The sequence below is a fragment of the Lagopus muta genome, chromosome 9 (genome assembly GCF_023343835.1).
Source record: "Lagopus muta isolate bLagMut1 chromosome 9, bLagMut1 primary, whole genome shotgun sequence".
NCBI lineage: Eukaryota > Metazoa > Chordata > Aves > Galliformes > Phasianidae > Lagopus > Lagopus muta.
Genome location: NC_064441.1, coordinates 9488180 through 9502478, shown reverse-complemented (window position 1 = coordinate 9502478; position 14299 = coordinate 9488180). Strand labels below are relative to the sequence as shown.

General features: G+C 46.4%; 1 protein-coding gene across 10 annotated transcripts in view; it reads right to left on the bottom strand.

Moving 5' to 3' along the window:
* LOC125697421 (LIM domain containing preferred translocation partner in lipoma) overlaps positions 1-14299 on the bottom strand; it is a 320474-nt gene that overhangs the window by 170748 nt on the left and 135427 nt on the right. For all 10 annotated transcript variants that reach the window (XM_048954618.1, XM_048954615.1, XM_048954616.1 and 7 more), the window contains one exon: positions 10976-11085. In XM_048954618.1, coding sequence (XP_048810575.1) covers positions 10976-11085 — 110 coding nt within the window. The remainder of the gene's footprint in view (positions 1-10975; positions 11086-14299) is intronic.

Sequence of the window (14299 nt, the reverse complement as noted above, 5' to 3'; positions counted from 1 at the left end):
ACCCGGCAGGGTGAGGAACTTAAACCAGCTCCCTCTGGCCACCAGATGAACACTAATCCACTGGGCCAAAGCAGCTCCTTAATGCCTGTTTCATTCTCTACATTTACTGTTCCAGCCCTGACAAAACAAGCCAGAAGATGAGAAATCACCACTCAAGCCATCAAATCTCCATCTGCAATTTCACTGCAGGATCACCCTGACTACATCACATCCAAATGCCAGATCCAGTTGCCACCACGGGCATTCAAACCTGTAAAAGGCCTTTTTGGGCTTTCAACCTCTGGCTCATGGAAGAAAGTCCTGGACTTTTCAACATAGGCTTAATGCGGCTTTCAAGACAGCGGCACTAGTGAAAAACAGCAACGTGTTCTTTTGTCAACGGGAGCCAGCCAGAACACAAGCAAGAGGCACAAGAAAGCAACAGGACGGGTTTGATAAAGAAGTGTGGGGATGGATGGAGTAGTCCCACCATCTAACATCTGCCAGCAGCAGAGCCAACAGCCCCCATAGTTTACTGAACATGTCTGATCAAAAGTCTTGGGAGGCTTGTCTGTGCTAAGCGCTAGCAGATGCTAAATCAGCAGCAAGATGAGAAGTGTATTAATAAACTAAGGAGGCACATAAAGTTATTTGAAAGCTGAATGAGGAAGATGGGGAGAGAAGGGGGAGAATAAAACCAGTTTATTTTTCCATTAAGGCAATTTAATATTCTCCGAGTGGAGCTACAATCACTCGTCCTTGGGAATTAAATTGAATTAGGGAAACTCTTGTTCGTCTGCAGAATATACGATATCATGTGGAATATATCAACTTTTTCTTTATGCCTTCTGCAGGACAGCACTACTTCTCTGCTCACAGGGCAAGAGGAGCTGGCCATAAAATCCTTTTGACTCAGCATGACTTTCAGTGACTGCAACCAACTTTACAGCAGCAGGGAATATATACTTTTCCCTTTAACTAATACAATTACATTAGGACTCGTTATTGATAATTATGGTGACTTAAAAGTTTCCCATTTCTTTGCCCACTCTCCCGCCAACTTAAAATCTGCTCCAATATCATCACGAATTAATGTCTAATTAGCCATCAAGCAGAGCTGATGTTCCCCACAGAGTATCACTGCTTCCAGAAAAACTGAGAGCTGAGGAGGTATCGGATATTTCACCATCTGCCTGCAATGGGAACCATAACCAATTACCCAATACAAAGTTTAATCGATTACAGAAACCAAATAGCTCATTAAGTGTCCGCTGCAGTAAAGGAAGGCCTTTCTATTCACTCCTCCTCCATGGAAGTTACATTCATGAAAGATCCAATGGCAATGGCCATGAGTAGAGAATCCCTTTACCTCCACATCCTGGCCAAGCTATAATCTTCCTCTTTCCATTTCTGGCATAAGAGAAGAGAGAACAGAGAAGAGGAGGATGCCTCCAAGTGCACAGGACGTGTCTGACAAGCCATGAATTACGCACGCCTACATGCACACATCTGGTGTCCAAGGCACTGCCAGAGGAAGCCCAGCAGCCACGAGAGGAGGTGAGGATGCTCTCTTGCCACGTTCCCCTGGAGCAGAGCACTTTTTACACTCCATTTTGTTTCCTTTTCATTGATACTGATTGTATCAGCCCCTAAGCTCTTCTCCAAAGCTTTTAACTGAACGGCATTGTCAAATAAGAACGGGTTGAAGACAGCGAGAGGCAAGGAAAGGGACACATATTTTTGACAAGATTTATCTTGGATGCTTTTCCACTAAAGGCTTTCCGAATAGAAGCCACATGTGGAAGATCCACCTCCAAGAACCAGTTTTACAAGTCCCATGGCTGAAATAATGTGCCCAGAGAGGTGCCAGGGAGCTTACCCTCCAGAGGGAGTTGTACCCGGTGGGGAGAAATGCCCAGCTCCAGCTCTCTCCTTCCCAGTGCTGTTGCACTATCGGAGCAAGAGATGTGCAGAGTTGACGACCGGCGATTTCTCTTCTTTCAACACTTTTGTTGAGTCTGACACTGAAATATTGTGTCCAGGTTGGGAGGAAGTGTTTTAAAAACTCGAGAGACTCCCCAGAAAAGCAGAAACAGCTGACAATGAGACACGTACAGAGCTCAGTTGGTTTCATTTATAAAGGAGACTGAGCAGCTCAATAGCTTTACCTAAACAGCTTCCCAGAATGAAAATGTCAGATACTGCAGGTCTGTCCAATCCAGCAAAATAGGAAAACATGCCACAACCAGCAAGCTGAAGCCAGAGAGATTCTGTTTACAAATAACAGAAATATTCACTTATGTTTAATAGCACAAGTAATTAAACTGATAGGACAAGGGGAAGTGGTTTCAAACTAAAAGAGGAGAGATTTAGATTGGAGATAAGTTTTTTACAATAAAGGTGATGAGGTGCTAGCACAGGCTGCCCAGAGAGGTGGTGGATGCCCCATCCCTGGAGACACCCAAGGTCAGGCTGGATGGGGCTCAAAGCATCTGATGGAGTGTGGGTGTCCCTGTTCAGTGCAGGGAGTTGGGCCAGATGGCCTTTAAAGCTCTCTTCCAACTCAAATAATTCTACGATGATTCTAAATACTAGAACCAACTTTTAAGATTTCTCCCTCTCCTGATGTTGGTGGGTGCCTTTGGTCTCTGTGGATGATGGGGTGAAGCAGCTTATGGCTCTGCCTGGCCCCAGATCTGTGGAGATGAAAGCAAAGGCACCATGGAGTTCCCAAATGTCTGCTGAAATCACTTTGTGTTTGTACCACTTTAACTGGAAATTAAATTTACATGAACAAACTCTATCCCACACAAATCTGTATATTGTGACAGTTAAATGAAGAGCTTTTAAAAAGGGACACGTCTCAGGCAATTTTAATCAAAAAAGATAGGTTTTGTTAAAGCTACCAATTTCAGAAAATTAAGGTTGACTAAAACTGTTTTTAAAAACTCCTTTTGGAATTTAATCACATGTTGAAAACCCATATGCAGCTGCTAGTGTCACCTGCAAGAAGTCTGTATAAAACATAAGCTTATGGTTAATTTTACACATGTGCTGAAGTTCTATCAACTTTAATGAAGTTTAAGCACACAGTCAAGCTTCTCTGAATTTGAGAATGCATTCCTGAATGCAGGCTGTGAAGCTATGAGAAATCACTGCTAAAAATAAAATAAAATAAAATAAAATTGGCCATTTAGTTTTCTCAGTCTGAATAAGCTCCAAGCACAGAAGTTAAAGATACAACATATTTTGGAATTTGTTTGCTTGTTTTGCTGTAACAGGAAGGGGTACACGCCAAAAAGTTTGCAAGGATTTGAGAATCTCCCATAGAGCCTGGCAAGGTGTCAGGAAAATGGATGTATAAAACTACATGAAAGTGGATGGCTCAGGTTTGGCTTGCTTAGAACAGAGTCAAGTTAAAAATCTACTATATGTCCAAGCTGAGAAGAGGAAAGCCTGGACTCAGCCTTGATACACTCATTTGGGGCAGCCTCAGATAAGCATAAAAACCACAGGTGAAGAAACAGCATCTGAGTGACACAAAATCTGCACAATCAAATCTGCACTGCTCTAAGACCACCATTAAACCTTGCAAGGGAAATTCCCAGCACACAGATCCTTCCAACGAGCTCCAAGGTTTGCCTCAATATTGCCCATATGCAGATAAGTGACTGAAAGTTGTTGGTTGACATTAAGAACTCATGCCTGAAAGCAGCTGTGCGTCAGGAACTGTGATGTCCCCACTACACATTAGGCCACAGGACAATATCTTTTTTGCTTGGTCTAGCAGTTGGCAACCCTGCCCACAGCCATGGGGCTGGAACTAGACGATCTTTGAGGTCCCTTCCAATGCAAGCCATTCTATGATTCTATGAACTCTACTGCTCCTTGGAGCAAATACAGCCACAGAAGCCAAACGGGATTTGTTTCAGTGCAGAAAGCATATTCTGAGCCTAAATTTCCATAGGAGCCTCACCCAGCATCAGCACCTATGGTGGGCAGTCATGCCATCGGCCCTGGGAAGTGGCGACACCAAACATCTGCACGGCCCTCAGCAGTGACATCTGCGGGGAAAACACCGAGGGGTTCTGCAGGGCTGAAAGGGGTGAATTTGCAGAGCCAGGTGTGGGGAGAGCAGGTCAGGAATAAGCAGAATATCAGAGCTGAGGATGAAGGCCAGACCTGGGATGTGACGAGAAAGGAGGCTGTTTCCATGGCAAAACAGAGATGCAGAAACAAGGAGATAGAGAGGGACGGAGCTGTGGACTGGCACTGCTGAACAGGAGATGCTTGTGCAGTACCTCTGACAGAGCTGTCGCTGGCTGGCTTGAGCAATGCTTGGAGCTGCGACAGCTTTCCCAAACATTCCTACTTTACTTCTCACACAACTGAAAACAAAGCCCTAAAAACATTATGTGATGTTTTCCAGATGCTCTTTCTTACCTGTTTTTTGCCCATTAAGGCTAATCGACATCCTGCATTTTCATCAGAATTTCATCAGCTAATCAGAACGGAAAATTACAACTGTGGGGAATGGTCCTGCAAAGGTGGAATGTAATAGCAACAAACATTCAAAGCCATGCCTGCCTTTCTATCCTGGAACAAATTCCTTCAGCTCTGGCTGCAAAAACACTTTCTGCTGCTATTTCTACCACCTCTCCACTTGCTCAGGCACTGTGCTGCACACTGCTTGCAGAGACAACCCTTTCTGACACCGAAACCACCTGTCATGGCAGCAAAAGCTTTGGTGTTTTTAAGTGATCGAAACAAAAAAATACAGACAAGAACCTGCATTTGAGCCACTTCCATTCCTGGAGGTTCGATACACTCACAATGCTTAAAGACAGGCGGAGATCTAAAACAGTTAAGTTGGTGTTATTCTTTAAATTATCCAGAGCTGCAAAACCAAATTTAGACAGACAATGAGTACGTGTACATTTCTTTTCAGCTTGGCTGACAAAAGCTTATTTCATTGCCACACAGTACTGTAGTACTTAAGGCATCAAAATCAAGGTGGGAATCTGACTTCTGCCTGCTGTGTCACACCGCAGCCTACCGCTACAGTCATATTCCATGGAAAGGCTTCGTCTTCTCAAACCACATCTTCCAGCCCCAGCCAGCTTCACAGAAAAAGCAAAATAATTTGTCTCTGCTGCAGTTTTTAGAATTCCTTCTGCTACTGACAGTTTGTTTGTCTTAGTCTCGCCGCTGCATCACAGTTCCCTAATGCAACACAGCCTACCAGGATTTGACACAAGAGCAAGCGATCCTACGAAAGATCCTTCCTAGGACCTCTTAATCCAACAGAAGATTTGAATACAACTCAGAAATGAGAAGAATGTAAAAGTCTTCAATACTGATCATGTTAGCTCCCACTCTACTATCTCTTAGCTCATTTGCTATGATGGGAGACTTCTCACTTCTTCATTACCTGTTTTCCATCTGTTTATTCTCTTTCCATCTGTCCATTCTACCTTGGATGCAGTGATGGTTTTGCTCCCTATTGTTTGTTGCAGACTGAGAGGACAAAATTACTGCTTTGTTCTGCATACTCCATCTCCCACTTTACTCACCCCATTCAAGCCTCTGTTGCCCACGAGAGGATGACCCAGCTCACAGATTAACCTCTGTGCACCAATTCTGTGATTCCATGATCTCTGAACCCCACAATCAGCAATCCCTCCGACCTGTTTCCTATTACAACCTTTTAGATGGGCCTGTGCTCTTATTTACATGTGCTCTGTATTAGCTGCTGCTTTCTTCTGCTCCCACACCTCATCACCCACCGTATGGCACATGACCAAAAGCCACTTCTGTTCCTTCTCTGAAAGCATCTCGCAGCCCAGCACAGCCCCTCTTCCGAGTGTGCAGCAGCACGGGTCCTGGCACACCCAGCCCACGGCTACTACATGAAACAATACCAGAACAAATACATCAAATAACGCAGTATAACCATGATGAAAATAATGAGACCGGTTAACTGTTTGGATTCTTGCTTCCTTTTGTAGTCCTTGCTGAGAGTTTTAGCTATTAAAGGCTGTTTTGCACCGTAACACTGCCAAGATATTAATAGCCAGGCAGAAAGATGAATGGCAGGCTTACACTGCACAATTAAAACTTTTCCAGTTTACTCTTTCTGTAAAATTTGTGGTTTATAATAACCATCTTTGTCTATTCTGAAAAGAGTATGGATTGGAAAGTTACATAGATGGGAACAGAGGTTCATTACAGATTTAAAATAGAATGTGGTTTGGCATTGTAAAACAAACATGCGTATAAGATGGGCCGCATCAAGAGGAGACTGAAAGACATGCTCAGTGTTCCTCTGCGCTTGTGATCCTGCATTTACCGGTCACGCTACCCGCAGACAGGGATAAAAAAGCAGCGGGGATAAAATGTGCGTGCTTGTTCCCCCGTAACATGTAGGCCTGCTCTACATCCCTGCTCATTCTGCATTTCTTATACTTACTGTGTATCTGTATATGCACGTATATGAGATACCCAGATATTCCTCAGCATATACAGATGCTGTATTGCTGATTTTCCTACCTTCGTGCCCAGAGAGCTCCATAAGTGAACAAACACACACCAGCCTGCAGGGAGCCTGTGAGCACTCAGCCATGCAGGGAATACGCATGTGATTTGCTTGAGCCCAGATCAGAACGCAGCCCATTGCTGTGCCTCAAACACACGAGGATGGCAGGAGGAGGGAGACAGATCAAAAGCATTCTTGAAAAGCCAAGGTTTGAATAAGAGGGCTAACATCACCAGGTAATTTACTTATACCGTTGGACACGGCTTCAATTTAGATAAAAGGCAGTTGCTTATCACATGGATTTTAATAAATCAGTTCAGGAGCCACAGAAACCTGCAGACACAAGCTCTGCAACTGAAAGCTGTGCACACAGAGTGAGGCTCAATCTGCAGGGCTCCAAGAGCGCTCGCTCCTTGCAGGAGCACAGCAGCTGTCAGCAGCGCGGATGCTCGTTGCTAGCGAGCACCTAAGCCCAGGCCCATAAACCTGATGATTAACAAAATCTAGCACTAGAGGGAGGCTGAACACACTTTCTGCTCTCTTTGGTCTTTTTGGCTTCTCCAAGCATTCAGAGGAAGGCGATTTCAAGCGAGCCCTGCCGCAGGCAGAGCCCAGCAGAGCAGGAGATGGGAGATCCCAGGCAGCACCCCACGCTCTTCCCTTCCCCAGTGCCTTCTCAAAATAGATGCTCCAAACTGAAAACACCAAAATGTTTTCCTGGAAAAGGCAGCAGCAGCACTTGCTCAAGGAGGCAGGCAACAATTGCTCAGGACATGGGATTGAGGCACTATTCTCAGCTCGTGCTGGTCAGCCTGGTGACCCAGGCACATCACTTTCCCTGCTTCAGCTTCCTTATCAGGCACAAACCAGTGCTTCTTTTGTGAAGGGCTTTGTGGCCCATCAATAAAACACATGCTGATAACGGCCAGGGGCTGTCGGGGGAGATGCAATCTCTGAGCTGAGCACAATCTCTACTTGGGTTTCAACCAAGGTCCCAAATGAACATCAGATCTGTGCTGCAGACACAGCACCTGGGGGTAATTAGCTGCAAAAGCTGTGGCTGCTCCAGGAGTGGGACCTGAGGGTGAGGATGGCTAGGGGGTTCCAGCAGAGGTTCACAGGGAGCTGCAGCCCCCACTGCTGGGCTCAGCCTGAGGTCTTCAGGGGGAGGCAGGGTAGGAACTAGCTGCTCACATCACCATGTGCAGGTCCCATCCCAAAGAGCCACTGCTTTTAGCAAGGGTCCCGCTCTGAGCAGATCTGGGTGCTTGTGCGAGCTGCTCACGTCTGTGCTTTCCCCAGCCTGCTCAGAGTGCCTTTTTAGAGAGCAGAAAGCAAAAAGAAGAAAGAAATCTCCCTGCCTCCCACATCTATCTATTTCCCTTTGACAAACAGTGATTTCATTTTTCTTCCCGTCCAGAATTTTTTTTTTTCTTTTAAACTGAGCACAAGCCAACGTGGCAAAAGCCTCTCTGCTATGTCCTTATTTGTCAAACACACCATCACCGCGCCCTCGGAACAAGCCCCTGCCATCACCACTGCCTTTGGCCGAAGGGGAACTTCCCAACACAGCTGACCCCAGCTACAGCATGCTGCTTTTTAAACTAAACTTTTTTTTTTTTTTTCTTTTTCCTGAAGCATTACAGTTAATAGGAAAAGAGTTGAAATTTCCTTCCCCTTTTCTCCCTGGCCCTGCTGCCAGTCGGAACGTGATGCATCTGGATGAACAAACAGAAAATACAGGAAAAGGCCAGATCTATTGCAAAAGAATTTCGTGGCTCAGACCTCAGTGCAGGTACCTAGAGGGAAAGTCAGATACTAAAGTACCTTTTTGGATCCAATCCTAAGCAGCCAGCTCCACCATCCAAACACAGATCCAGAGATAAACAGCCCTACAAAAACTGGGCATTATTATTTTAACTGCTGCTCCACAAGCTACAACTTAAACTGCAATAATCTGTGCAGCTTTCAGCTGTCAGACAGCAGTGCATGAAATGATAATAAACTGACCATATATCTGCTGCTGCCCTCAACACATGGTGTAAGAAGTCTTACCTGGAGCCACAGTGTACATTTTTCATATACTCTCATCTGAATGAAACCTTCTGCCATCCAGAGGATGTCCTGTTGTAGGAAGGCTGACACATTTCCAGCTGTGTAGCATGTTTGGAGATCTCACATTGAGCCATGGGGGCAAACTCCTCAGACCTGCTCCTAGCCATTGGATCAGAGGCTCTGGCACATGCATTCAACAGAGAGAAAATGCAGCCCAGAGATGATGGGATTTGATGGCAGAGAGTAGAACTAGATTCAGTTTGTTGGAGCCCAGTCCAGCACACATGCATGAGAGCGCTGCCTTTGTGCTGAGCTGTCCTGAGGGAGCATCTGAAGGCTGGAAGCCCAGAGAGAATGGCCACCATTCACCCTGCCCCATCAGCTGGGCAACTTCTGCAGGCATGTTCAGTACTCACAGGCATCAGACATCTCCCTCAGTTTTCACAGGTTGGATATTAGGAAGACATTTTTCTCAGAAAGAGTGGAGATGCACTGGCACAGGCTGCCCAGGGAGGTGAGGGAGTCACCATCCCTGAAGGTGTTCAAAAACAGTGGAGATGTGGCACTGGGGGATGAGGTCAGTGGGCATGGTGGGGATGGGTTAGATTTGGTGATCTTAGAGTTTTTTCCAACCATAATGATTCTGTGCTTCTATTATTTGCCCTTTTCCTCCCCAACTGCCTAGCATCCCTTCTTAGGATAAGGACCTGATCCTGCAGTAGGAGATCCTGATTTGCACTGACTTATGCTCCCAATCTCTTTCACTGAGGATTGAAAGAAAAGGAAAAGGAAAAAGAAGATGAGTGAGCACAGATGAAGGATGGGGCTCTGTGTTAGCTGTGCAGAGTACTCTGGGAAGTGGTGGCATGCGGGGATGCACCTCCAGGCCCTGCTTTCCCCTGACCAGGCCATCCTGCACAAGAATCCAGCTCTAACCAAATGCCTGCCAAACTCAATGCTGCTAACACTGCTCCAGCTCCAGCTTCCCAAAGTCACAGAGAAAGGGTGTGACAAATAGCAATTACATGAGCTCAGCAGGCAGAGCCAGCCCAGCTGCTGGTTCTACCAACATGCCAGTTCCAATGAGAGCCCCGTGCAGCTCAGGCACATCTTCGGCCCGATGAATGAGGCACCAGGATCAGCAGACATGTGCCACTCATGGCTAGGTTTCCTCTCTGAAAATCCCCCAGGCTGTGGCAGGCCCTGGGGAAGCAGGGAGGCAGCAGGGCCACTTCCCAGCCCCTGGCTCCCCGAGGACTTCTTGGAGAGATAGAGATATGGCAATACTTGCTGGGGAATTGCTTCATTCCCCCAAGGCTGGCAAAAACCATGCTTCTCACATGGCTCACATCCCGATGGTCACAGCCCTTCCTGGCAGTGGGGTTCATAATTGCCTTTAACCCCTTCTTTCTCCAAGGATGCTTCCAATGCTGAACCCATTGCAGGAACACGCTTGGAAGCTGTGGTAGCATCTGAACTTTGCTACAGGCAAGAGATCACAGGAAGCTCATGCTTTCTTTTTACAGAGGCATAGTATGGATGGATCAACTCTGCAGTGTCAGGAACAAAGTCTGGCCTCTTGGACCCTGTTCAGTGTCTGTTCACTTGCCTGCGCTCAGGCTCACCTCCATCAAGAGGTGAAATAGATCTCATCCCTCCTCAGTGTTCGTTCCCCAGACATATTTTAGGTTGGCAGCCATAGCCTTCTTTTTGCTCAGCTAACAAACTAAACTCTTCTGGTCATCAGTGACAAGATCTCAACTCCTTGCTCCTGGATCACCCTGACCACCCGTCTCTGTGGTCTGAACACAGCCTTCCTGACCTAGCACAGCAGGACCAGCACGCCAGGCGAGCCTGTGATGTCTGCACAGAGGTGTCCAAGCCTTCCCATCCACACAGCACACGCCATCGCATCTCAGAAGTTTTGCTTTCATCCACAAGGCCAATCTAGAAGATCCAACCCAGCAAAAGCAGGGTCCCAATGACATCACTGTACTCTGAGCCAGGGATTATTTGTTTCACTTAATTTTAGGCATCTAAACAAAGCACTTTTAGGATCAGATTACTGCCCTAAAGTCTCTCCACAGTCAGTGGAAGGAGATGGTCCTTCCAAAAAACAATTCATTCTGGGAAGGTTTCACTCCCATCTACTATCACAAGGGCAGAATGCAATTAGTTTTCTAATTCAAGCCGGATGGGAAAAATCCTTTAATAGCCCAGTAAGTTTTGAATGGAAATATTCCCTACTTGGGAAACAGAACTTGATAATGCTGACTTGGTTGTTCCTGACATGTCGTTTCAAACCACAGCACTTTGCCACCTTGTTTTATTACCACAGGCTTATTTCCTTCTGAACAGCCCTTCTGAATCAGTTCTGCACTCCCAATAAAATACTCATCTTCTTACCTGCACGTTGAAAGCAACGTCATCCAGAGGGGGCGGGGGGGGAAAGGCACCCTGTGATGTGATATTCCCGAGGTCATCAACAGGAGGCGGAGGTGGAGGAAGGAAGTCTCCTAGGAGAGAGAATCAAGAGAACTTAGGCTTATCACAGAGCACCAGCATTTTCCCACATCATTTCCGAGCATCTTTCTACTGCCCAGAGGGAAAGCTGGTACATAGAGAAGGGCAAGGGGGATGGACCAGGTCCTTGGTGCCTGGGCTCTGAAGGGGAGCGTGCAATACTCACAGCTCTGCCTCTATGGCAGTTAACCCATCGCTTGACCACCACCTACAGCTGTACCCCTCACTGCTGCAGGAGATGGCTCTGATGGCTCAGTAATGTTTGCAGATTACTTAGTGGTTCTCAGAACCCAGCAGAACCACAGGTGACTTGCCATATCTCCTGAAGGCAGTAGCATGCAGCTCCACACACCAAAGCTCACATCTCATTTAAAGCTGCTGCAGGTGGCTGAAGAACTTGGACCGAAGAATACCCCACATCCAGTGGAGTCCTTCAGAGGATCCATCCTGCAATGGATCCCACCCAATTCACTCCCCTCCTCTGACACCAGCACTTTTGGTCATTAAGACTACCAGATGCTGACTGCAAGCAAGGACTCCCTGCTGGAGAGGACACTCAGAGGGCTGGCCATGGAGAGCCAAGCACAGTTCCAACTAGTTTAACAGCAGCTGGAGCCATGAGAGCCAATGTCCTCTTTTCTGTCATGGAGCCTGAGAGATCTTTGTGTTTTGCCAGCTTAAAAATGAAGTTCTTCAGCTCCCCTCCTGCATCTCTGCTGCTGGCAGGCAGCCATGCTCTTTGCGTTTCCCTTTCCTATAGGGACTTCATAGCTTCACATAACAAACTGCTGGGAAATTCACAGGCTCTTCTCAGTGACAAGAGCCAAGTAAGTGGTGGGCCAGCTGCAAACTCAGAAGCACCCATCTCTTTCAACCCCGAGGAGGCCTTTCACATGGGACCGATGTATAAAATATTTCCACTATAAATTCGCTTTGTCTTAAACTTCTGAAAGTGCAGATGCAAATACAAAGCAGCACACTGTGAAGCCAGGAAAGACTTCTCCTTGAGAGCCTCAGAGCAGCATCGGGAGCAGGGCATCAGGCTCTGAAAGCACCTCTCAAAGATGGAGCTTGCCATTACCACTGGATTTGGCTCATGGCGAGGCAGCTACTCCTAATTTGGACCACTTTGGTATATTTTTATTCCTTCTCATAAAGGTTTATGTTTCAAGCAGAGATGTTTACGGCAGGTTCTCCTGTGCACATTTGCAATAGAAGTTTAAGGTAAGTGAATCAAAATGTGGTATTTCATGTGTCTTGGTGTTGTGGCTTTTGGAGGGTTTTAACCCTTTCTGTGAGGAAACACCAGCTTCCTGTTGACCCTCCACATCCTGATGCAGCATTTTCCTGCCTCCCGTTGGATCCCCAGAACCATCCCCAGTAACCAAGCAGCAGTTCCAACCCCCTGCTCTGGATAGGGCTGACAAAAAAGAGTTGTTGGATGTGTGGGGCTGAGCTTCACAGGGCATGGGCATCAGCAGCACCTTCCAGCTCTTTGCTATGGGAAGCAGGACGGGTTGCAGCCCTGGAAAGCTTTTCAGTTCTATTTCAAACCTCCCGAATGCATGAGCTCTCAAAAAGGCACCAACCCCCTCTAGAACTTTCAGGGATCTTATTTCCCAGGAAATCAATTTCTTCCCAGTTTTAAGTGAGCATGGCAAGAACAACAACCCACACCAAAAACGTTGGAATCCCTAAGAAAGTACTGTCCTAAATACAGATGCACCAAGACAGTTTGAAAACAACACATTGAAAACTAATTTAAGACAACCATGTTGCTCCAATACACAAAACCCTATGAAACCTACTGGCTTGTGAAATTATAGAGTTCAAGACCGATTTACAAAAAAAAAAAAAAAAAAGCACAATGACATCTGCAGTATCTCCTTTTTGCTCTATAATTAATCCAGCCTTTTATTTCAAATCATATGAAATACAATACGGAGCAAAAACAAAGGAATAAATATTTTGAAATGATTATCTTCAGTGTTTCATGCTAAAAATGCTGCGATGCTGGAACGCTCAGTAAACTTTTTTCCTTTGCTTTGAAAATGAACCTTCAGCAAACTAATGTGATTTTGCAAACAAATTCAACTCCAGCGGATGTGCACTTCCCCTAGAAGACACTTTAGATGATGTTTCATCTGCTAGCCCCAGCTCCAAAGCCAAAGACTCATCTTCCTGCCAAGCCCTGCCAAGCTACGCTCCTTCATTACAACCCTTCAGTATCCTAAAGCAAAATAGGTAGAGATTCCCTCTAGGTAGAGAACGGGGCGAAGGGGATGAGACAGGGGAAAGGGCAGGGTTTGTGCGTAAACAGAAGTCTGAGAGGGAAAACAACAACTGCTGTAACAAATTCAAAACAAATATCATTTTGCCCCTTTGGACGGGCTGTTCCTCCCAAAGGAAAAAATATTGGCAAGATCTTTCAGAAAAAGAGCAAAAGGACAGAAACAAAGAGAAGAGCCCTTTTTCAGAGCTTGGAAGACAACTCTTTCCTTGGAGCAGGAGGCAGCTGGCTGTCCGCACCCCAGCCCTGTGGCTGGCTCTGCTCCCCTAAAAGGCGTCCGGGAAGGTTTCAGGCTTGGGAGTAGAAAGCAGATGTGTGATGAACTGGGGGGACCTTGCAGATGTTTGGCCTTTTCCTGGTCCTCTGTGAACAGACGGACTTTTCTCCCTCACAGCTTCAGTTATTTATCCTGCCACTGCACTCCCTTCTTTCCCACACGCAGCCATAGGACTCACTGAAGTCAAAGAGAAACTTCTCTCCAACTGAAGAGGGAAAGCTGTTACTGTATTATTATTGGCATCACTGTGAATCTCCCTCAGGCAGAGAAAGAAGCATCCAAAGACCATAAAACTTGTGTCCTGAACAGCGCAGTGTTAGATGATGTGGAAGAAACAGGTCTTCATTTCAGGAAGGAAAGGAGGAAAAATTTTAAAGAAAGCTCATGCTCCATCTCAGTGGTGTTACAGAACTCTAGAATCGTTAAGGTTGGAAAAGACCTCACGGATCACCTAGGTCAACTATCTACCTGCCACCAATACTGCCCACTGCCCACGTCCCTCAGTGCCACATCTCCATGGTTCCTGTACACCTCCAGGGTCAGTGACCCCACCACCTCCCCGGGCAGCCTATGCCAGTTCACCGCCACTCTTTCGCAGAAGAAATTTTCCCTAATATCCAACCTGAACCTCCCCTGGCAC